The sequence below is a fragment of the Manacus vitellinus genome, unplaced genomic scaffold (assembly GCF_001715985.3).
Source record: "Manacus vitellinus isolate BGI_N305 unplaced genomic scaffold, ASM171598v3 scaffold_31_pilon, whole genome shotgun sequence".
NCBI lineage: Eukaryota > Metazoa > Chordata > Aves > Passeriformes > Pipridae > Manacus > Manacus vitellinus.
The window spans coordinates 9240049-9255242 of NW_021940379.1; the positions used below are offsets into that span (position 1 = coordinate 9240049).

General features: G+C 46.5%; 1 protein-coding gene across 7 annotated transcripts in view; it reads left to right on the forward strand.

Annotated features, from left to right (window-relative positions):
• The window catches only part of YDJC (YdjC chitooligosaccharide deacetylase homolog), a 16456-nt gene extending 1666 nt beyond the window's left edge, over window positions 1–14790 (forward strand). For 2 of the 7 annotated variants that reach the window (XM_018076339.2, XM_018076338.1), the window contains exons 2-8: window positions 394–566; window positions 3260–3391; window positions 8434–8593; window positions 9353–9452; window positions 10137–10314; window positions 12304–12647; window positions 12704–13857. In XM_018076339.2, the coding sequence (XP_017931828.1) occupies window positions 409–566; window positions 3260–3391; window positions 8434–8593; window positions 9353–9452; window positions 10137–10314; window positions 12304–12634 (1059 nt within the window). In that variant the 5' untranslated portion in view covers window positions 394–408 and the 3' untranslated portion in view covers window positions 12635–12647; window positions 12704–13857. The other 5 variants (XM_018076335.2, XM_018076341.2, XM_018076337.2 and 2 more) reach the window with 5 other exon arrangements.
• Window positions 14791–15194: the final 404 nt, after the last annotated feature.

The window sequence follows — 15194 nt, forward strand, 5'->3', positions numbered from 1 at the left end:
GGCCTCAGGTGATCCGCACCCGTGGCCATTTCACTGCGCACCGCGGGCGGGGGTGTGCCCGAGGAACAGAATTTGAACCCCTGACGCGCCCTCGGTCGATAAAATCATTCACCGAGTCCCTGACCTCTCGCCCGCTCCCCATCCCCGGCTGTACAAAGTGCAGGCAAGGCTTTCCTTCCTCATGCGAGGGCAGGGCTAGTGTGAGCCAGGCGGCCACACGCAGATCCGACCCCTGCGCTGCGAGCCAGCGGCGGGATGAGGTGGAGCAGGAGGAGTTAGTCAGGGGCTGAGTCACCATCGAGTTCGACCCCGGTGAGCTTGTCTTTTCCTGTTTGCCTGTGATCTGCAGACTGCCGAGTGTTCCGATTTAACCTCCTTTACTTTTTTTGCTAGGGATGACATCTAAGGATGCTTCAGGTGAAGCTAATAGTAACTGGAGATGACTTTGGCTATTGTCCTCGGAGAAACCAAGGCATCGTGGACTGTTTCCTGGCCGGTGCGATATCTAACGTGTCGCTTCTAGTCAACGGAAGCGCTGCAGCAGATGCAGCGAAGCTGGCAAGGAGGTAAGCTACTTTCTTTAGCTCCCTCGGGAACAGCCTCCACAAACTCCACGGAAAGCCAAGCCTGAAAAATTTAACATTTTGTGGCCCCAGAATAAATACTGTGTCATAGCTCAGACTGGTGTAAGAAAACTGGATTCAGACACATTTACTAAGACTCTTCATAGTAAAATCAGTGACCTGCAACCATACCCATAATGGTCTTTCTCTGGTATTAGCTACCACACCTTTTTTCCCCCTCAGGTCAGGAAGCCACTTATACAATTTGAATTGATAAGTAGGATTTGGATTTGCTAGACTTTATCTTTCCACACTTCTAAAAGATGCATCATCAGAAAGAAAGTGCACATTATACACTCAGTCCAATCTGCTACCCCTAAAACTGTTAGAGCATAAAAGCACAAATCTTTAAATCTCATTTAATTTTATCCATTTCAGCCAGGATGAACACAAGGTCATCTGGGCTCATTGCAGAATCAAGGAAAGGTGTGATTCTGCAAGGGCTTAGTTATAAACCTGGGTAGTGGAAAACTTGATTTTTTTCCCCCCACCCCAGAAACCTTTTTAAAAAGCACATAAATATTTCTATTAATTCTAGATTTGATAAATACATTTGTTAAAACTGCATAAAGAGAGGGATGATACCTTACACCTACTTCTTTACCAGCTTCAGAGGTTGCTGGCAGTTAGCTCTGCAGCAGATCAAATGCTCCGTGGCAGTCTCGTGGACTAGTCCAGCAAATCTTTTAATAGGAAGCATTACTTGTATTTAGGAGGTAAAATTCAGCTATTGCTTCAGCTCTGGTGTGGGCAGGCACTTGGAAACAGGAATATGTTCTGAAGGAGAGAGCAATGGGGTTGAGAAACAATTTAAGGAAAGGAGTTGTACTGGTACTAAACAAACCGAGACCTTATGCTTCAAAAGTAGCTGCTGCAGGGGACAGTTCCATGAGAGTCCTGCTGTCATTGTTCTCCTTCAGCATCTCTCCTCAGTTTGCTGTGGTTTTAGGGGTACTTGGATATTGCTTGTAGCTTCTTCAGTGTAGGATGATAGAGGAAAGCCAGGGTGTGGTGTTAGTGACAGACTGGTCTGTTAAAAAGGCTGGAGATTCCACACAAACATCGAGAGAGGAATTGCCTGGGGATGATAAGGGGAGGGGCACCACACTGTTATGATTCCTGAAGTCCTGTTAGGAAATGAAACAAATGAAATACAAAACACAGAGATAAAGCCAGCACTTCTCTCAGACGCCCTGTGAAACCCTTTAAGACCCAGTGTTCCAGTAATGTTGTCAGCTATTTTAGCCATGGTCTTTAGAAGGCTTTTAAAATAGCATCCACCTGGCCTCGTTTCCATTGCCAGAAAGTAGGCCATGTAATCAGAGATTTAAAAAGCATCTTTGAATCCAGGTCATGACACTTGTGCTGACAGCAGATTTGGGTGTGAAAAGCCAGGCTGGAGAGCAGGTGAAAGCAGAAGCTGCAGCCTGCTGCTACAATTTCATTTTCTTCTTTGGGGGTGGGGGTAATTTTGAATTGTGGATGTGAATAAAATGGATTTAAATCTATTTCTGAGCATATAAGCAGGGCTACTTTGGGAACATCTGCCAACACTAAAGATCAACAGCCCAGGTTCTACAGTTCCTCATTTGTGTAACTCTCTGCAGCTGTATTCAGCTCTACCCAGGCATGGGGGGAGCATTTGCAGGTGTGGGGAAAAGGGTTCCTCATGTTCTAATGCAAGCCCAGCCTCAACTGCTGCTTACTTGGCACCTGTGTGTGTAAATGAACTCCTGTGTCACCTCTGAAATATTTGTTCTTCTGTTGCAAAGGCTGATGTACACGAATGCCAAATAGGTCCGACTTACTAGAAATGTCATTGAATCCTCCTCATCTTGTGGTGCAAAAATCAGAAAGCATCACTTGCTTGACTGTCCTGCCATTCTTATTCCCTCTTCCCCCTGCTTGGTGTCATTTCGCATACTACTGTGAATATTGAGGCTTTGTGTTTTAAGGGATGAAAGCCTGCCTGTTTTTTTTTCTCCCCAAGTTTATCTTCCCCTATTCAGCCTTGATCAGTGGTGCAAGCAGGAAGAGTGGATCTATCACCAGCTGAGAGAAGAGGCTTGAAGCAAATAGCTTGTTCTTTCCTGGGGCCTGTTCCAGTGCTGTGGAATTTGGTCTTTTGCACCAGAGCGCTAACGTGCCGTGGTGCACATGTGCAGGATTGTCAGAGTGATGGACTGCTTCTTTGGCTTGTGAAAATCATCTGGGTGGTTCTTGATTAACTGTCTGTGACATGGTGGCTTGTCACTGCAAGTCTTGAGCTCTCTTTCCTCCCCTTGTTTTCAGGAAATTGGACACAGGCAAAGCTAATTAGTAGCAAGACAACTTTTCCACCCTAAGCACCTCGTGCTGCCCTGCAAAGTTAGAACTCAGCATCCTTCAGAAAGGAACATGGTTCCTCTGAAATTTAGTTCTAGCTTTCATTTTCATGGTAATTGTGTAGGTTTCTGGGTATACCATCTGTTACCCTGAGTTTTAAATAGAAGCCTTGGCAGAAATGTGATGATAATCAGCAGATCTTAGTACCAGCTCTAACACAAACTAACTGCAGAACCTGCAGCAGAACCAAGAACTAAAAAATACACCTTCCCTAACATCCCGACTCAGGATCTTGGGCTTTTCTCATTCAGTGTCACAACTGGGCTAAAAGAAGGAACCCACTTGCTTCAGACAACAGAGAAGTTTCAGCAGAGGCTGATCCATCACCAAACGACAAACCTACTGATAGCAACTGCCAGAGAAAAACAAAACCGGAACAGCAGGTGGGAGAACAGGCTACCATTATGGGTTAAAGTTTTTTTCAGTAACTCAAAACTTTTCTCTTTGTGTGGCATTGACTGACTGCGACTTCCTTGTTATCCATATAATATAATCTCAGTTTTCTACTTAGCAAGCCCTATCTTGAAGTTAACCAGTCTTCTTGGCGATTATTCCAGAGCCTTTCCCTGAAATTGGAAGGGTTATTTTGTAACCTGAAATGAATAAATCCCTTCATTTTTCATTGGAAATACAGAGATGGAAAGATACAGAGATAGAAAGATAGTTTGCTGCTATATCCTGGGTGTTTTTTCACAGTCTAAATGCTGAACATCAGCTACACAAAAGCTGAAGCCCCTACAACATCTGGGTACATTTAACAAAAGAATCTAACAAACCACATTTAATTGCTCTTTATGTTTTCACTTCCTTTCCCATCAACACTAATTGCAAAATGTGTGTGTAAATTGTGACTTAATTCTGACACTCCCAGTTAACATCTGACTAATCTAGAAATCTCTCATGCTTTCTCATCACCCTTTTATGTGACTGTTAATCACACAGCAGACAGCACCACTGCTGAACTGTTTGGATAGGGGTGGAGCCCAATCCAAGGCCTTAAACTGTAATTCCAGATCATAGTGACTTTACTGGCACTTTTTGCTGATGTAAGATTATAGACACAGGAGCTTCACTTCATACAAAGATGTAATTACAACAGAAACTCAGGTCCCTAAGCTATGTTACAGCACCAGTTCTTAACACTGCAGAGGCTTTGGAGCATTTCTTGCAGCAGAAATAAGGCTTTAGCGGTATTAGAGCAAGAAAAGATGCTATTTGAGGAAAGACAAATCTTACAGTTTGCTGAATGATGAAAGTGTGTGGAGGAGGAAGTATGCAAATGCCAACATGGAGAAACTAAGACTTGCATGTTTTTGCACAAAGCACAGACTTGCTTTGTCTGGCCTCAGACTTTGTCTGGCTTCCAACGTGGATGTTTACTGAAGCAGGGTGTCTAGGTACATCTAACTTGTGTCACCCTTGGGCTGAAACCTGATGAACAGTAATTTCCTGGATGGCACAAACAGGATGTTAAAGGTGGGAGCTGTTTACACATCAAGGAAGAGGTAAGTGCTATTGTTATGCCAGAGCCTGCAGCATTCAGCAACTCAGTTGGGACTGTTCTTGGTGAATCACATAATTCCCTCAGCCACTGCAACTGCTCCCAGGAACACAGGGACTGCACAGAGTCCCCTGCCATGGCCAGGCAGAACCCAGGACACTGTTACTCGTCCACCAAGCTCAGAAATGTGCAAAGCTGGTGGGCACTTTAAAAGAGTGACTCAGGGTGGTAACCATCTCCAGGGTGCCTTTACTGCTAAGGATGTGAATGAACACGGATTGCAGCTGCACAGAGCAGTTTGCCTTAGCAGAGACTTTGTTCAGAGCACCCGTGTGGCAAAACAAGCAACTACTTGAAAAGGAAGCAGTTTAGCTGATTGTATTTCCGCTCTCTGATTACTGGACTGAGCTTGCTGACTCAGAAATCTTTCCAGGGTAAATTCTTTCTTGCCCCTTGTAGCACTTGTTGTGAGGGTATTTCCTTCTTCCCACAACCCCCTCTTTTTTTCTCCACCTCTACAAGGGATGTTGAGCAGAGAACCACAGAGCCAGGCTGGTTTAACAGCCAAATTTGGGTGCAAATAAATCACTAGCAGAATAACCTCAGTGGCTGCAGAAGCTACTGCCCTGAACCTCTTCTCAGCAAGCTCCCAGGCAGCCCAGTCTAATGCTGCTCATGCTGTAGGAGCACACACTTCTAGGCACTGTCCTTTGGCTTTATCAGGAGTGAACTGAACCCCCGTGCTAAATCCAGCTTCACATCTGTGCATTCTCCAGAGCACTGGGATGGACTTGAAAACACATGGACATGGGCTTCTCCAAACAGGTTGTGGAAGGGTTGCTGCTGCTTAAACAACCACCAAGAAGAGCTTGGAGACACCAAGCAGATTCCTCAGCATCATTTTGCTTTGGCAATGGTAGCTGTTACTGCAGTGTTTTTATTGCAGAAACTAAACTACTGCCTGAAGTTCAATGCCAACCCTTTTATTTTGGATCTTACGTGAGCAATTAGCAGTTAGACCTGCCCAGCAGTGACCGGCAGGGCTCACCCTATCCCCTCTGGAAAGGGCTTGGGCACAACAGCTGAGCTCTGTCGCCAGGGCAGCATCACATGCTATATAAGCTACTTGAGCTGCTGGTCTCAGTATTTCAGCCAGTAAAATAACAGATATTTTACAGCCTTTGAAAAGATATGGGCAACTATAAAGTATGTTTGGGTAGCAGAAACAATCATCTGCACTCTGAAAAAGGGACCCTTTCAGAATATTCCCACTACCTGACTTTTCTCCTTTCCTTTTTTACAATGCAGCCTGCCTTGGCATTGCCCTTGGGTTGCAGGATCTGCATTTCAGTAGTGAGAGGTGCTCAGCAGAGTTAGTCCCTTGTGTATAGCAGTCTGTGGGGAGAAGAGCTGGCTTGCAGCAGAACTCTGCTGTACTGATTGCATTGTCCTCCTTCCCATAACCTCACAGCCTTCCCAGCACTCCTGCTTCTGTGCATCTCCCACAGAGTGATATTTCTGATCAAGTTTCTCACATGCTGCTTTTTGAGTTTTGGTTTCAGTCCCTGTATCCCAGAGCCATTAAACACGAGCAATTCCTCTTTAGATGCCTCAGCCTGGGCAGTCTGTCTAACCAGCCAGGACTAACTCCATGAGAAAACTATTAAGATATTCAGCTGGTGTTGGCCAAAGCTCTGAAACATGCTCTAATGTTACAGTCAGGGTCTCCCCTTACAGCCAGGACAAGGCCAGCTCTCTCTGCACTTCCACATTCCACACATTCCTCAGTTCTGGGGCTGATTTTGGCTCAGGCAAGGAGCAGCTCTCATGTTCCCCAGTGCAGCACTTGGCTTCTCATTGTCCCACACCTGTTGGAGGGTCTTGCCTTCTCCTGGAAATAACTCAACAAAAAAATTCCATCTGCTGATTCATGGTAACACATGAATCCTTTTTTCTTGCAAACAGCAGTGACTCTGGTACAAATAATGCTCCAGCTGATGCTGGGCAGCTTCCCAAAGACGTGAAAAAGAATCTGGGGTGGACTTCTGAAAAAAGCCAAAACAAAACCACAGGATCTCCCTCTGCCTTTGGGCTCATGCAGGGTGCCCAGCAGGTCACAGGATGGAGGGGAAACCCTCCTCTCACAGCACCCCTTCTGTAGCTGCCTCCTGCCCAGCTGCCTGCCCAAGGGCCACACTCGCAGTGACAGCACCTTCCATTTCTGTGGAGTTTCTGTGCATGTGTCAGTGTTCAGGTCTCAGGTGTGAACACCAGAGGAATATTTATCATCAACAAAACAATCAGGCCCTGCTGCACAGAAATCACTAGGTCAGAAAAAACAGCGGAGATCCTTCTCCCCACAAGCTCTTTTGCTCCATTAAACAAACATTCAAACTCCTTAATCAGACAGTGGACTGGAAAGACATGGACTCATTTTGTTCCAAAGATCTGAGCATATAACTTGACTCTTAACATTTATGTCTTTGAGAAGTAGCATCTAGCAACTAACTGCACCATCTACTTGGAGCGCGAGACATGGAGGAGCCAGGAAAGAGACTTTCTGCCCTGTGAGGGTCAAAGCTTTAGGACCTGAAGGAGCTAAATTACTCTGACTTGGACCAATCCATCCACAGTCCTGTCTCCAGTAACTTGCTGTTTTACCAGTCAGCTTCAGGGCAGCAGACAGAAGGGGAAGATCTGGTTTTTGCACACTTTGCCTAAACGGAGATTGTTTTTTTTTAACTCCCTGTGGTACAAAGGCTGTACCAGGGACAGACCAATCTCAGTTTTAGCAGCCTCATGCGGAAGTTCCAAGAACGATTTAAAGCATCACAGACTTTTGCCTTGAAATTCACTCTGCACCATGACTCAGCCTGGGCAGCACAGGTGCAACATTGCAATTCTGTCATGCACTTACTGGGTCAGCCGGAGGCCAGGGGTTGTCTTGGAAAAAGTTTCAAAGCGTCATTTTGGCTACTGATTCTGAGGATTTGCAGAAATGCTAATGAGACCCAGCACAAATCTGAGCACTCACAAATCCTGTTTTCACTGTAGGGGAATCCACAGCACAGACCAAGAAGGAAACACCAACACTCCCCTAAGCCCTGTGGCTCAGAGGGGCTCTCCAGCTATGCCAGCTCCAGAGTTTCATTTTTATAAAAATTGTTAGAGTGCAACTAGTTAATCAGTTGTACCCTTGTGCTTCCTTAGCAAGGTTCTACACTTCACTATGAGCCCCCTGCACTATTCCTTTGGCTGTGCCAGAGAGGTGTTGCTCTATACTGCTCAGCCTTGTCACTCACTGAGTGATCATCTGCACCAGTACATAGGAACCATGACACTGCAGGCAATTCCAGCTGCAGCCCCTTGGACCAGGAAACTCTTAAACTCAGACAGTATTTACACTTGTAGCCTGTGCTGTTGCCATAACAGCTGCCTTGGGCACTGGATTCTACTTAAGGGCAGCTTTAGAAGTTGTCAAGTAAAACTCAGATGTCTCAAATCTACCATCTTTAATATGGTGAACAACTCAATGGGATACCTGGCAACAGCTAATGAAATGTTTTAGAAAAGGATGCAAGGTCCAGATTTTTCTGTTGATCGCTGGTAACTGCAGTTACTAAGTGTAGTTACAGCATTTAGCCCAGAGTACCTCATGATGTGAGCCAGGGTGGGAGCAGAGTTGTGAAGTCTCATGGACTGGCCCCTGGCAGACTGCACAGGGTGGTTATCTGGAGATATTCCACTTTGGTTAGGGTCACTGTGCTTTTCTTTCTAGCAGAGCAGAAATACAAAGATGTGCTCCAGTGAGTACATCAACACTTTTGAGATCAGTCTAGTTCTTTCACTGAAATCTCCCCCCCCCCTACTTTGGCCACAGTAAGGGAGGTGCAAAGCTTAGCAGATATTTCATTCTTGTTACAGGTACAGCATCCCAATAGGCCTTCATGCCAACCTTTCTGAGGGCTCCCCTGTGTGTGAGGTGCTCAAAACAAACTCTTCTCTGCTCAACCAAGATGGATTCTTCCATGGAAAAATGGGATTCAGAACAGCTCTATCAAGAGGTCTCCTGAACATGTCAGAGGTAGGAGAAGACCACATACAACCCTGCAACTTGCTTTCCTGGTAAAGATCAGCCTGCATTTATCCCAACACATAACAGCTGAAGAAATTTCCCAGATCCCGGCTGTGAGTAAGCTTAGAGATGACTGTTCTGCCTGTGCAGCTGGAGATGGCTTTCCAGGACCTGGGCCTCCTTCTGCCAGAGGCTCTGCAGCCTTTTAGAAGTCATTCCTCCCCATTTCAGTGCCTGCATACACTAATGTCCTGTTAACTACTTATCTGAGGGGGCAGAAGAGGCACTGGAACTGGTATTTACAAAAAACCTAGAGATCACTAAAGGGCAAATGACAGAGAAGTCCTGAATAGGCACTAGGCTTTTCATCTGCTTGTAACAGGCTTTTGTTCTCTAGGGAGATGGCTGGTTTTGCCCTGTGAGCACTAACAAACGTGTTCAGGTGATCAAAACTGCCTATGGGATATGAGCACCCATTTCCTCAATAATTTTAAAGGGAAATGGGTATTCAAATGCCCTATGTATTTTAGAAAATCCCAGTATCAGCACCATCCCTATGACCAGTACCACAAAGAGCCCCATGCCTGGGGGAAGGCTCTGGGCAACCCAGCAGAGCTGCACATCCATTTGATCCATTTATAATCACAGCACTTGGTGCCTCCCAGGGCCAGGTCCTGACTCCTGGCCAGTGATGTCCCCAGCAGCCCCTCCACTCTCCTACTCTGAGCCTCCTAACAGGTCTTGCTCTGACCCTTCTCTGTGGCACAGGTGAAGCAGGAGCTAAAGGCCCAGGTGGAGCTGTTCCATGAGCTGACAGGTCACCTGCCTCCTCACATGGATGGGCACCAGCACGTCCACGTCCTCCCAGGTGAGAAGGAAATCTTCCTCTTCCCAGTGCCAAGCAGGTGAGGGACTCAGAGAGTCACTAAAGAGGGGCCTCCCCTACCACAGCTCCCTGTTTGAGCAATAAGACACTTGCTTTACAGTTTGCAAAAGCTGGTGACTCTTCAGGTGCTACAAGAGCTCCATCCTCTCAGTTAGTTCCATCCCAGTCACTGCCCACAGGTCCCAGCATGTTTAAGAGATGACCGAGTACCTTTTGTCCTCGTTTTGAAAATAAGGTCACTGTGGTACAGAAAACTGAGTAAAAAAAGAATCCAGGTTCCCCCACTCCAGTTCTAAACTGCCTCTGGATAACATTGCTCTGACTTGCAGGGACTTGATGAAGAACTCATTCCTGACAACGCAGTCACCTCTGGTGCACTCTTAAGACCAGAGTCACTCACTTAGAAGGGGGGGGCTGGACTAAATGCTCAGTGCTGAAGGGAAGACCTACAAGGCACCTAGAGCAGATGGTGAGGGAGAAATATTTCCAGCATAGAAGGTGACCCCTATCCAGATGAAGAAAACCATTTCAGCAGAAGATAAACCAAATGTGATTTTATTTTCTTGAACATGGGAAGGAAAGAAGCCTCTGTGCTAACATCTCACAGGGGAGATGATGAGCTGGTTACCCAATTCCTGACTATGCTGTCCCTGGTTATATTTGCAGAGGTCAGGCATGTGTTTGCAGAGGTGTTAGAGGAATATGGGATTAAGTACACTCGTGTCCCAGTAGAGCCAGGCCTTCATAACTGTGACTGGATTCCACCATCCCTGATGGACTTTTATCTGGGAGTAGAAGAAGATTCTTTTAACACAGTGGATGTGTTTACAAAGCATGGAATAAGGTAAGACAGGCATTACCCATCCTTTTTGCAGTAAAACTTTAAGATCTTATCAGTTCCTGATAGTATCTTTCAAAAATGGAACACCACCTTTCTCTTTCCTTTTCTGGGCTTACAGAGAGATTCAGGAGGAGTACAAGTGTCAGGGGCACTAGGGCTTGGGAAGTTTTGTTTGAACAGAGATGACTCACTTCCTCACTTGAAAGGGAATGTTCTTTTCAGGGTATGTTTCTCAGCCTTCCTAGTGAAGCTGCATTAGCCTGGCATCTGGGGTGGCAAGAGAAATGCTGCATCAACACTGGAATACTAAAAGTATGATCTAGGGAAAGGTTTCAAGAAATAACTTTTCATCTACCTGGCAGAGTGAAGAAAGGGTTTTAAGTAGGAGGAAAGAGACTAATTAGAAACAAGTGTTTGTCGTTAAGGGGAAGCAAGAAGCTCAGAGCTCGCAGTGCCACAGCTAGCAGTCACTGCTCTAAGCAAACAGCCTGTCCTGTCTGTCCTGCACCTCAGGGGCCAAGTCCGAAAAGCTCAGCCCTTCCCCCAGTAACATATTTTTCTTATAAGCTTAAACAGTGCCTTATGGATTAAAGACATTTCACTTGATACCCTTGCAGTCACCTGTCCTTTGGGGCAGATTTTGTTACTTTCTCAGTCCACTGAAAAAGTTATTTTTTTAGTTAATTTTTTTGGTATCAGTTGTCCTGAACAGCAACATCAGGCTGGCATTTTACCCTGCCCCATCCTTCCAGAGCCCGTGGGCTGTGCTCCAGCCTGTTTCTAAGGGAAGGAAGGGCACAACAACTCACAGGGCAGTTCAGCAGGAGAGTAACGCACCTTTCAGGCAGGTGCACACCAGGACAGTGCAGTGGAAACCTTGCACGCTCAGGGGCTGCCCGGGGGACAGGGGAACTGGCGGGGCCACCCGAGGACCTGTGTGTTTGTATCCACCCCGCTCCGGCCGCTCCTGGTGGGGCAGGTGAGAAGGGGTGAGCTCTTACCAAAACATGAACACAGGGAAACCCAGAGAAACCCAAAGAGCACAGGCGGCTGAAAGCTCGGGGAACTCAGTGCTGCAGCTCGACTTCAGCACCTGTGCAGAAGGACCGTGCTGAGCCCCTGGAGCCGGCTTGTGATGCCAGAGAGCACAAGGCTCTGCTCATTGCACAGCAGCGAGGTGTCGGCAAGGGTACTATATTCACACTTCAAATTCTTCTGCTAAGTCCTGCAAACGCTTTTCAAGAAGAGCCCAGTGTTCAGCTGGGCTGTTCTTTGATCATGCAGGTAAAAACTGCAGCCTTGGTTTCTTCCAAAAACGTCCTCATTCTGCCCTCACATGCACTTGGCTCACCTGCCTTGGGCTTGTTCAGGCTGCACTAGGGCCAGTGTTTGCAGCCAGACTTGAAAAAAGATCTGTGTCAAAGCTACTAAGAACCAGCCTGTAGCTGTCCTCTAGTAGTAGCATTTTGTCCAGTTATTATGGCTCTTTGATACATTCTGGCAGAACGCTTCTTTAGCTGAGTGGTTTCCATTTTATTTCAGTCACTTTTGTTTCTACTTACCTGAGGGTTATTATTCAGGTGTAAGATTTTGATAGTGTGGCATTTCTGAGTTTAGCTCTGCTCTTCCCTTGTGGGCCAACAAAATGCACCTGTAAGCTCACAAACAACCAAACAACCAACCCCTGCCAAACAACCCCTGTGCTGTGACAGTGTATGTCAGTAGTCTCAGCAGCACTGCTGATGCCGGGGAGTTCCTGTCACTGCAGAACTGCTGCTGGAAATAGGATCCTCGTTTCAATAAGGAAAAAGAAAGCATAACTGGTGTGAGGTTCTGTTTTCACTTTTGCTTATAGTTAAAAGTTTTAAAATCCCCTTCCCCCTTTTTGGTCTTACATTGTAGGTAAATTTTGATTCCTAATCCACTGGACATAACACAGCTCTCTACCTACCTCATTAGCATTAATATCAGTATTCTCTCCCTTGGCTCCAGGTGGCCTGACATTTATATAGGCCTGAGCACCATGGGCAAGAACATGTCTGTGAGCAGCATCTGGAGTGCCATCAACTCTGCCATCATGGAGGTCACATCCAGGGCGCCCTCACCTGCACACCCAGCACTGCAGAGCAGGACAGTGACCATTGAACTGATGGTGCATCCAGGGTACCCCAGTGTCCCACCCGTTGGTGGTTGTGGGGAAGGACCGGATGATTTCTCCCAGTCCTGGGAGCGCCTCCATGAACTCCAGACGTTAATTAAGCCGGAGCTGCAGAGCCATTACAAAAGCAGGAACATTCAGCTGTGTTCATTCAAAGATCTTTAAATAAATGAGCAGACATCCACCCACCCACCCATCCATCCATCCATCCACCCACCCATCCATCCATCCATCCATCCACCCACCCACCCATCCATCCATCCTCTGAAGCCAGGTAGTTGCTGGTGTCCAGACAAGCCAGACCACTGTTACCAGTGTCACACTCCCTGGCACAGCTGACAGGAGCTGAGAACAGCCTGGGAATGGAAGAGCATTACCCTGTGAGCAGCTCCAGGCAGTGCCCCAGAGCCACGACTGCCAGTTTTTAGGCCACAGCATCTGCTCTGAATGTGACATACCCCTTCTATGACACCCCAACGCAGTGCAGGACAGCGACCATGGCCCAGCTGCCTCCCAGGGCTCAGCTCCTGTCAATGAAGGAGCAGCACAGGGGTGTGCTCTGTTGTGAGACGCTTTGCACCATCATTTCTCTTTTTGGATTTAATGGCAAAAAAATAAACATTCTGGAGGAGCAGGTGCTGCTTTGGAGCAGCCGCTTGGTGTAGGTCATGGGAGGCCTGGAAACCTTCAGCATTTGGTTTTCCTAAAGCACTGTCATGGTCCCTGCCCCTCCACTTATCCCTGCTCGTAGATGGGGAGAGGTGCAGGGCACGTCACCTTCAGAGTATTCCTCTGCTTAGAGCAGTCAGATAATATACGTGGCACAGTGGGATCTGCAGCCCCTTTCAGGAGCCACCTCAGCCAGCAGTAATTTTGTCCCTGCCTATTTATGTTGCCTCTTAGCATTAAGCTCCTATAGGAAAGTAACATCGGCCACAGCCCTTTCAGAGGGGCTTTCTTATTTTTTGGATGACTTTGCAAGAACATCAACTGTTGACCCATCTGCTATTTCAGTAACTGCTGTGTATAAGAGCAGCAGCAACTGATCCTGCCCCGCCCACTGCCCCTCAGGACAAACACAGGGACAGCCCTGTGCCAGCTACAAGCAGGTCTGCAAGGGAACAAGGTCCCTGTATCTGTCCCTTTTATTCCTCCCACCAAAGCATTTGAACTCCAATAAGCCCCAGCAATGCTTCACGCTCTTAACTGCAGCCCTGTCACTCCTATAGAACTTTCACATGGGGAGAAATTATTTTAGATTGTTTATGCTCATTTTCTGCACATAAGTGAATTAATGTAATCGGTTTTGCTAACTATGTTTTTTAATATTAAAAATGTCAATATGATTGTCATTCTTTTATATGAAAAATAAACTCAGGCCTTTTCTATTGCAGTGCTTCAGGAAGGCTTTTGGGTTTGATTACAGCTGGTGAGTGAACTAAACCCACCCAACCTTTCTGCTTCCCCTGTGGCTGCCTGGGAGCTCCAGAAGGGTTTCTATCCTTAATGGGAACTATCTGATCTTTCCTGTAACACGTCTGAGGACATTTTTGTCCTGTACAAATAGGAAAAACAAGGATACTGTAGAGAATATTTTTCCAGATTCTTTCCTAAATAATTGTCAGAGAATTAATTAGATATATGACAAGTTTGTTTTTAAAAGCACTCCCGGCTGGGTCTGACCAGGGCAGTTGTTACCTTTTGGGATGACGTTCTCCCAAAGGTTCTTCCAGTGGGGACAGACCCGCGCTCCGAGCAGCCCCACCCGCCAGCGCCGCCCAGCGCCCACCGGGATCACTGCAACCGCTGTGACGGGACAGAGTTCAGCTGGTCATGGAATGTCATCGTGTTTTCATGGATATTTTTAAGCCTTATTTTTAACGTTTAAATTGCTTCATGTTCTAACCGCTGAATTTGCCCTGATCACAACCAACTGGACGTTACACACCTGTTGATTTTTGGAGGCATTTCCTGGCAGCTGAGCACTAGAACCTGACAGCAGCAGTACCCGAGCGCTGTACTGCAAACACAAAATGTAAACAAACAGCATTAAACCCCAAATTTTCGTTTAATTGGAGAAATGAATAAAGAATACTAAAAGACTTCTAAATAGGGAACCTTTCAATTGCATGTAGGGTGATAAAGAAATTTCTCAGTGGTTCTATGAAAGCTTTAAAGGCAACTCAAGTCTAAATTACAAATGATACTACAATTCCAGTTAACCCCCAGACCTCTCTGAAAATAAAACCATGCCACAAAGCCTTTGAGAGCAATTTTTATTAGGGTAGCAGAATGGACTTGCAGGAAGCCTATACCAGTACTCCTGGGTGTAGTTTCACCAGTGCGCTGCTTTTATTGTGGATGTTCAACTGCACGTTTAGAATTCAGCATGGCTTAGGGAACCAGAGAGAACAAGAGCTGGATTTCCTGAGTTAACATAGGACTTCACACTTGGATTTCTTCTCCTCAGACTTGAGCCACACAACAGTGTCAGATCCCTTTGTTCAGAGGCTGCCCCTAGACAGCATCAGCACTTGGGTTACACATCTCACAGTTTAGCAATTGGACTATGGAGAACACACCAAGAGAACTGATAGCAGGATCTGTCTTCCATGTGACCTCTGCAGCTGGAATTGGAATGGTTGGTGCAGCACTGCATGACTCGAGTTCCTTGGATCACACAGCCCTTCCCTTCCAACAGCATCCAAGTCACAGCAACGCAGAC